General features: G+C 45.8%; 1 protein-coding gene across 3 annotated transcripts; it reads right to left on the minus strand.

Moving 5' to 3' along the window:
* Positions 1–1,334: 1,334 nt before the first annotated feature.
* On the minus strand, positions 1,335–8,825 carry Fst (follistatin). Of its 3 annotated transcripts, none has more exons than XM_040272981.2 (6): positions 7,599–8,824; positions 5,516–5,707; positions 4,881–5,099; positions 4,115–4,339; positions 3,214–3,444; positions 1,335–2,771 (listed from the first exon to the last, which is right to left on the minus strand). In XM_040272981.2, coding segments are annotated over exons 1-6 (954 nt in total). In that variant the 5' UTR covers positions 7,684–8,824; the 3' UTR covers positions 1,335–2,769. The 3 variants fall into 3 exon arrangements, with proteins under 3 accessions (XP_040128915.2, XP_040128914.2, XP_013211516.4); XM_040272980.2 differs by having other exon boundaries at positions 1,336–2,517; positions 3,214–3,441; positions 7,599–8,825; XM_013356062.4 differs by having other exon boundaries at positions 1,337–2,517; positions 7,599–8,822.
* Between the last annotated feature and the right edge of the window lie 362 nt (positions 8,826–9,187).

A 9,187-nucleotide genomic window follows, 5' to 3' on the forward strand; every position in this document is an offset into this window, starting at 1 on the left:
GGAAGGGTTGTGAAGAACATCTGCCTGCCCTTCTTTCTTTCCTGAGAGCCTCAATGGCAAACAGGTAGCTCCTTCATGCTGGAGAAGATACAACTCTTCTTGTGGTTAATGCAACCTGTTTGTTCTCTGTACTTCCTTTCCCTTTTTCTTGGAACACAGGGCTAAAGCACAACAAAATCCTACAGGCTCCTAATCATTTAAATAAACTCTGGCTACCAAAGAGCTTCCTCCTCCTCCACTAAATCTCTCATTTGGTGGCCATAGTTGAGAGCTATTGAACTTTGGTAATAATTTTTAGCATTACTCAAGTAAAAATATTTGTTTAGCAGTGTTGGTAACATTGACTCTTTGCTTTTTCCTTCCCAATTCTGTTCCTCGCTTCTTTTCATCTTGCACTTTGCTGTTTTAATATATTTAGGGTTTGAGTAAGTAGCACACAACAACTTGGAAACTTGTATTGATGATCTACTTATGTATTCCTATATATTGCCATGTATTAAAGGACCCCTGATTAAAGCCCTAAATGCCATTCCAAGGCTTTAGTAACGTATAACATAAACTGCAAAATATTGACAGCCTTTCCTCTACTTTGCATGTCATTATTTAATCTTCATGAAGATTAACTAGATTGTAGAAATCCACCTTCACGCATCCTCATCTCACCCAGTCTCTAGAATTCCAATACTATAACACCCATTTCTGCAATTGATTTCAAGAAGGTGCTTGTTAAATATTGTTGACCTATTTTTACTTTTCCTTGTGATGTTGCTTTGTAAAGATCCGTGGGCTATTTTATTTAGATAAGGACCATAATATATATTGGGGACTCCTGGCTGTGGCACCAAGCAGCTAAGATGGTATTTTCAAATGGAAATGTTAGGTATGGTATAGGGAGGACCCACATTGATAGTGTCTTTCTTCTGTGGCTGGGGACACATATATGTTACTCTTTTTATATATATAAATACATATACATATATTTTTTTTACTTGGGCACAACACCTTTATTTCACTTGTTTATTCATTTATTTTTATGTGATTCTGAGGATTGAACCCAGGGTCTCGCACGTGTGAGGTGAGCACTCTACCGCTGAGCCATAAGCCCAGCCCCACATATATGTTACTCTTGCAAAAGGGTTGTGGGACCTTAGATCCCTCTATCTTTCTAGGTCCACTTAAGTGATTTGTAACTACCTCATTTTGGAGACTCAATTGCCTTGACCACTTAATTTCAATGATAACCATATCCCATAGCAAATGCTTCACATACATTTTTACTTAGAAGCCCATATCTCTTCTTTTGAATCAACAGGAATTGAGACCATTGGCTTTTTAAAATTTTTTTATTTTTTCACTCATCATTTATTTACAAATACACATTATAACTTTTATATACATTGCACATTTACATGGTAGAAAAGTACAAAACTATATATTTAAATGAATTTATATTTAACTTGCCATGTTTGAAAATATAAAATTGCATCAGAAAAAAGTATTATGAAAAGCAAGAAACTTGAACTGATAAAGCTTTGATAGGACTTTCAGTGACACATTGGCTGAAAAAACTAATTTAAAAGGTACAGTCGACTAGCGTAAAGGAAACACCTAAAAGGTTGAATGTGTAGCCTTCACCTTCCTTTAGACACCCATATCACTCCATTTCTTTGGATCTGTAACATCTTAAAAGGATGTTAGAAGTCTAACATTGCTCTCACCCACTTATAAAAGTCTTCATAGGAACAAGAGAACTGAATGAAGGAATTTCCTTAAAGGTGCCTTTCCTCTGTACCTGTATTTGAGTCAGAGTTATAATGCCTTTTGGTCAGTCAAGATTCCTTGTAAACAAAACCCGAGGGATCATGTATGTACAGATCAGGCAGCAGAGAATCCAATAAATAAACATGACAGAAACTGACATGCAAGTTTGTTAAAAGTGGAAAAGAATCTAACAACAGTGAAATGAAGGGAGACAGATGAGTGAATGGATAGTAAGGAATGGACTCAAATGGTTTACAAGGGGGAAAAAAAAAAAGCTTTTACTTTACAGGCAAGAGACCTCACAATAAATAACAACTGCTCTTCCTTTCACTGATAAACTTCTTCAAAAACAAGGTGTACAGTCAACCAGACATTTTATGTATAAATTATAAAACATGACACAGTATAAATAAATGTCTACAAGTCTCAACTATGGGCCTCATCCAGTAGACCTCACAATGACCGCCTCTCCGTGCCCAATGAGTAACAAGGTGGCCTGGGAGAGAGTTTAGGACAAATGTCCTTTAATGTATACTTTTCCCCCCAAATAAATAAGCATACACTTATTTACAGTATGGACAATATATTTTCTTTTTTCTTTTTTTTTTTGTTTTTTTGTTTTTGTTTGTTTTTTGCCCAAAGGCTATGTCAACACTGAACACTGGTGGAGGATTTACCACTCTAGAATGGAAGATATAGGAAAGCTGTAGTCCTGGTCTTCATCTTCCTCCTCTTCCTCGGTGTCTTCCGAAATGGCTAGATGGGGGAATACAGGGGAGCTGTTGTTTAAATATGGACAACAACAGCGCAGAAGCAGCTCAGTGTATGTTTTCAAAGCCCTCTGATACAGCCATATTACAACGCTGCATTTTTATGTGACTTGTAGTGAGTTTTTTTTTTGGCATCTGCTTTTATGCAATAAGTTTAATTAAAAAAAACCATAAATCTATGAAGTCAAAAACTGCAGAAAGTTCTGAAGAATCAATGGCTCAGGTTTTACGGGCAGATTCCTGTAATTAGATAAAAAGCGCTCGTGTTCTATGTATAACTGCTTTGGGTCCTTAATTCAGAGTTAGTAGAGGCAGTGGCCCCTGTGTGATAATATAAAGCTGTCCTTGGGGGGGGGAACATAACTTTTGAAGCAGTTAGTTTAGATTCAAGTGTTAATGAAGCAAACAGCAAAGCATACTACTACAGCAAAAGAATTAGGGGCAAACAACTGGAAACAGGTTTTTAGAGCAACGCAATTGATGATGGTAAGTCCTAAAAGCCAGGAAACATTTCGGAGAATTTTTTTCTATGGATCATTAAATTGTTGGTGAAATTTAGCAGCTACCTAACTTACACAGAAATGGGTTTATGTGGGGAGGTTTGCGTGCTTTTCAAGTGTCCATTCCCTAGAGCTTGCCTGGGAATGCCTTAAATTGCACCAAGGTTACAAATCGCACTTACAGTTGCAAGATCCAGAGTGTTTTACTTCTAGCAGCACACCTGAGGAGCAGGCAGCCTCCTTCATGGCACATTCATTGGCATAGGTGGCATTGTCACTGGCACAGACAGGCTCATCCGACTTACTGTCAGGGCACAGCTCATCACAGAGGGAACACCGGCCTCTGCCAACCTTGAAGTCCCATAAACATTTTTTTCCACCACTGCATTGGATATCTTCACAGGACTTTGCTTCTAGGATATAATACATCTGTGATGAGTAAACTGATTGTCCCATTTCCCTTTTATTTTTCTAGTTCCCTATTAATAAATATAAACATATAATTTATATTTTATTACTTACTCATGGGGATAATGAAAATGTAATGCAAAAATGATTGATAATTAAATACACACAAAGACACACACACCATGAACTACTACACCCACATGAACTACTACAGAAGTTCATGAAAACAATATTTTTCGGAACAGGATTTCACAGTTAAATATGCATCTGGTTATTTCCTACAAGTGGGATCTTTTAGAAGAGCAAGAATTCCATCAACTACTGGAATCTGATAACAGATTTTAGGAACTGTTAAATAATTACTTTTTGCTTCTAGCAAGTCTAGCACTTCAAAAAATGTGCAAGATTGTGTAGTTCTAAGTTTTCTAAGATGGAATATTGTTTTCTGCTTCCTGCTGGCATTTGAATATATATGTCATTGCTTCCAGAAGACAATGGTTTCCACAAGGAATGCTGTGGTCAAAACAGTTTACCCAAACTGGGAAGTGTTGCTTGCTCTGCTGATGCTATGCATTTGGGGAAGTCATGGACTACTCAATGGTTAAATCCACATTTTTAATAACAGAACTAGCTTTTTCAATCCTCTATTATCTCTTTTCTTTCCTTAATACCTACTGATACACTTTCCCTCATAGGCTAATCCAATGGATCTGCCCAGGAGGCAGGTGGCCTTTCTCAGGTGGCAGGCACTGGAGTAGGTTACTCCATCATTCCCACAGAGATACTGCTCAGAGGAGGTGGGCTCCGGGCAAATCCGGTTACATGTCACACAGTAGGCATTATTGGTCTGGTCCACCACACACGTGGAGCTGCCTGGGCAGTAAACATCCCGGCAGGTCTCTGAAAAAAAAAAAGGAAACATTTCAATAGGCCCTTTCTAGTCCTTAGGGAGTAAGCATTTGGCAATATCAAGGAAATCATGAGAGAGAAGCCTCAGCTTTCAAAAGGTACTTTGGGGGGCTCAGGAGGCTGAAGCAGCAGGATCACGAGTTCAAAGCCAGCCTCAGCAATTTAGCAAGGTGCTAAGCAACTCAGTGAGACCCTGTCTCTAATAAAATACAGAATAGGGGTAGGGATGTGGCTCAGTGGTCGAATGCCCCTGAGTTCAATCTCTAGTACCCCGCCCCTCACATACAAAAAGGTACTTTGGGAGCCTGGTAGTTTTCAAAAGGACATATATGACTCACAGTTGGTTCCCTCAGCAAACTTAATGACCCTTTAGAAGTAAGAAAAGGACTCCTTTATTTGGTATCACTATTATCATTATTGTTATTATTAGGATCTTACTATGGGTTATCCTATTCCACAGGGGTCTTCCAGAGTGTCAACTTAAGGTAGAACACTGAAGGGAGTAGGGATCTTGTTTAAGGGTGGGACCTACTTTTACATTTGCCCTGGTACTGAACTTCCAGTTCTGGCTGCTCTTTACATCTGGCCTTGAGGAGTGCACATTCGTTGCGGTAGGTTTTGCCATCCAGCCCACAGACTGGACCCTTCCAGGTGATATTGGAACAATCTGGGGCGCAGACGCAGCGTGGTTTGTTCTTCTTGTTCATTCGGCATTTTTTCCCGGGTCCACAGTCCACATTCTCACACGTTTCTAGGAGTTGGAGAGAAGCACAGTTAGAAACCAGGGTCAGGCAGTGGCCAGGTCAGCCAGGAGGGCTGCACAAGCCTTGCGAAATCTTGCAACCCTGGTTGTGCTGGAGGGGCCCATCAAGTCCTTTCCTAGAAGACTCAGAGGGGGTTAAGGGGTGAGGACTGTCGATCTGGACCAGCCTGCATCTCAAAAAGCACATGTTGGCTGGTTTTACCACCACATGGGACCTCTGCAGACCTTGTTTTGCCTACAGCATGTAACAGGCTGGATTTGACCCAGCTAATGAGAGCTGGGGGAAAAATGGGAGAGTCCACCAACAAAGCTCTCCTAGTCCCAAGCCCTGGCTAGTTAGTGCTGAAGCTGAGGGTTAGACGCCCTCTACTGAGGGCTTGAAAGTTGGGGAGGAAGAGCCCTACCTTTACAGGGGATGCAGTTAGGAGCACCCCCATTGAAAATCATCCACTTGAAGAGCGTGTTGTCATTCACATCCTCCTCTGTCCATGAGGTGCTAAGACGACCAGTACTGCAGCACTCCTCCTTGCTCAGTTCTGTCTTGTATAGGACCTGGCAACGGCCATTCTTGGCTTGGCGAAGCCAGCAATTCCCAGCTGTGAAGAGACAGGGGTGGGGAGGTAAATGAGTGAGCAGTGGGATAAGGGGAGGGAGTCTGCCATCGCGGGAGCAAAGAAGACCCCAGGCAGATGGGGAGGGGGCAAGAGTGGAGAGAGGGGGTGTGGTGGGGGTGGAGGAGAGAGAGAGACAGACAGACGGGAAAAAAAGCAGAAAATAAATTGAAGAGGGTAGAGAGGTGAAGAGGGTGGAGAGGTGAGAAACCGGGTGAAAGGAAGCCCTGCTCACCAAGGTGGGAGGTGGGCGAGGGAGAGGGAGGGCGAGAGGGAGAAGCCAGAGCGCCCTAGCCATATCAATGTCAGTTACCAGTGACCCAGACACAACACGTGCAGCTTGCATTGACTTTTACTAGACTGTTTACTTTTATTCGTCCCATTTCATAACCTGCAGCGACTGGAAGAGCAGATTAAAAGAACCTGACAAAAACAGGATGCGACGGATGTTTTTACATGTTGGTTTCATGTAGGCGGTAAGGGAATTATTTGTGACAGGGGTTAAGAAAGTAGGAGAACGAGAGGAGAGAGAGAGAAGAGAAAGAAAGAAACAGAGACAGAGACATGCAGGGACAGATCAAGAAAAGGCATTTGTGAAAAATGAAAGCAAAAAGCAACCCGGCCCAGCCTGGAGCTGCCCTGAGCGGCCTCGAGGCGAGGCGCAGCCCGCCCGACGGGCCGTTTTGCAATCCGTCAGACCCGTAGCATACCGCAGCCGCTTCGATCTTTCGAAATCTCCAAGGGTTGCTTTCCCTGGCGCCCACCTTCCCAGCACCCAAGGCAGCACCTCTACCCGAAAGGCGGGCAGACCACAGCCGTGCGGGACAGACGGGTGAGGGGCAGTGCCCAGAATGGCAGTTTACAACGCACAAAATGTGAACTCTAAAGCTGGGAAAGTAACTCGTTAAAGGGTGGGTGCTTCTAAACCATTTCATGGTCATATATACCTACCTCGTACCTACCAAGAAATATTTGCAAATAGTTTGTCCCCTCTTCCCTCTTTTCAATGTTCATAATTTGGGCAGGAGGACTTTTCATGAATCACCAATGCAACTTTAACAATAATTGGACCGCAAGCTGCTACTATCATTATTTTAAAAATTCTCTCCAAAGACTAATTGAGAATAAAACAAGTTTTAAAAGATAAACTTCAAAAATTTCCTCTTAATTTATGTCAAAATCTAAATCAGTTGTTAGGGGGTCACTATTGAACAGAAAGTTAACAGAGCAATGAGGCAAAAGGGAAAAAAAACTGTAAAGTACTCAAAATACTTCGGGGTAATAATTTGGCCCTTTTTTTCGGGGTTGGGGGAGGGGGTAGGAAGGAGCATCCACTAAGCAGAAAACTACTTCCCTCTAAAATTTTCAGCACCCACATTTCCAAGTTTGGGCAAAGTTTCTGAAACCACGTCCTCCAGCCACGCAAGAAAATTTGGTATTTCTTCCTTATTCACCACCCCAGGTCATTTTTTAAAAGTCACCAAAAGATGTGAGAGGAAGATAGGTCAGATTGCAAATGGGTCTATTGAAATCTCCAGGCTACTGATGCTTGCTTATTCCTCTCTTCAGAGCCAACCACCAGAGATAACATCTAAAATCACTGTGGCCAGAACTTGGAGCATCTAACACTTAACTACTGAGAGACTCTAGCTCATTCCCTTTCCCTTTTTAAGGATAATCGAGCTGCAAACTCCTTTCCTAGCTCTAAAGTGTCATTGCCTTCAATTTTTTCACTTCTCTCCATCCCGGAGTCTCTTAAGTTGGTCCAACATCTTCCAAGAGCAGCGTTGTTCTGAACAGACCAAGTGGAGACGACAGAAAAGTAGAATCCCCTGCCCTTTGCCCAGCCTAGCCGGCGCATCCCCCCCTCACTCACCCTGGGCGCTGCGGTCCTCCATGAACTGGCAGAGCAGCAGCAGCAGGAGGCAAAGCCCGCCGGGCTGGTGCCTGGCGCGGACCATCCTGGGGGCAGGCGCGGGGCGAGGAGCGCGGCGGCGCTGGGAGCGGGCGCGGCGGCGGGTGGCTCGGGGAAGCGGCGCGCGTCGCAGAGGCGAGCGGCGGAGGGCGCAGCGATCCCGGCGCAGCCCCGCGCTCGCCGCCGGCCGCCCGCGCGATTCAATGGACGTCAGAAGCCGGGCGCAGCCGCGCTTTAAATCTAGACGGGGGTCTCCGCGGTTTGCGGTGGGCGGTCTCCCAGTGTGTGGGGCTGTGGGAGGGCGGCCGCGAGCGAGGGTGTACGCGGCTCCTTGGGGGTGGGGAGCTTTTAAAAGTTCAGTGTGAATCAGGTGACATTTCCCACCTCTGGAAACCCTTCCCAATTATCTGTCGGAGGTGCTCGAAATCAAAGCAGCAGGAGGGGAATCGCGGAGTTCTTATTTGCGTAGGAGCGAGAGGGAGGGGGGAAAGCGACCGGCGCGGGGGGTGGGGGCGACGCGTCGGGGGTGGGGAGTGGGGAAGAACACCCACTTCAGTCCTGCACGCCGCCGCTCGCAGGCAACGCCGGCGCGCCCGGGGTGGCGTGTGAGTGTGTGTGTGTGTGTGTGTGTGTGTGTGTGTGTGTGTGTGTGTTGGGGGTGGGGACGGGCGCGGCGGGGGCGCTGAAGGAGGCGGCCGGCAGAGCCGGGGGAACCTGGGAGTTTGTGCCCTCACCGCTGTCCCTCTGCTCCCCGGCTCCAGAAAGACTTTGCAAACGCCGGGAGAGCTCGGAGCTGCTGAAACATCCCGCTCCGGGTTAGGGCTAAACGCGCGGGCCTCGCGGCAGTTTCAGGCTCCCGCAGCCTGGGCGCGGGACCCGGCGAATTTTGTGTCTGAGTCTGTGCGTGCAGACTTTGCGGCCACCCCAAGTCCAGAGTTGTTGCTGAGAACCCCAGCCCTGACACCTTCCACCCTGGCGGAGACGCGGCCCTCTTTCTCCACTAGTCAGAACCAAACAAAAATGTTTAACACCTCAGACCCTGCCTCCCCCCAGTCACAGTCACAGTCTCGCCCTCTCCCTTTCTTTTCTCCCCTTTCACTTCGTCGTGTCTGGAGTCGCAGCCCCGAGCGGGGGCGCCGACGTAGGCGGTCTGCCCCCCTCCTTCCCAGCTCCGTGACTCCCCAGTTTCTGCCCTGGGTCTCGGTCTCGTCCCAGTCTCCTTCCTCCTTCTCGTGTCTCTCTCTCTCTCTCTCTCTCTCTCTCTCTCTCTCTCTCTCTCTCTCTCTCTCTGTCTCTCTCTCTCCGTCTCTCTCTCTCCCTCCCTCTCTCTCCCTCCCTCCCTCTCTCCCTCTCTCCTCCCTCTCTCCTCCCTCTCTCTCTCCCTCTCTCTCCTCGCTGAATAAAAAAGATTGCAACATCGATAATGAACTTCTGTAGCCTCAGTTTATTAAGTACAGTGCCTGGCATTCTTCGCTGAAAGTTGGCGGGTCTCTCATTTATAACATTTTTGGCACCGCTGAATGAAACTGAGGAGGCGATATTTCCTTTTA

This window comes from Ictidomys tridecemlineatus, chromosome 1 (genome assembly GCF_052094955.1).
Source record: "Ictidomys tridecemlineatus isolate mIctTri1 chromosome 1, mIctTri1.hap1, whole genome shotgun sequence".
Classification (NCBI taxonomy): domain Eukaryota; kingdom Metazoa; phylum Chordata; class Mammalia; order Rodentia; family Sciuridae; genus Ictidomys; species Ictidomys tridecemlineatus.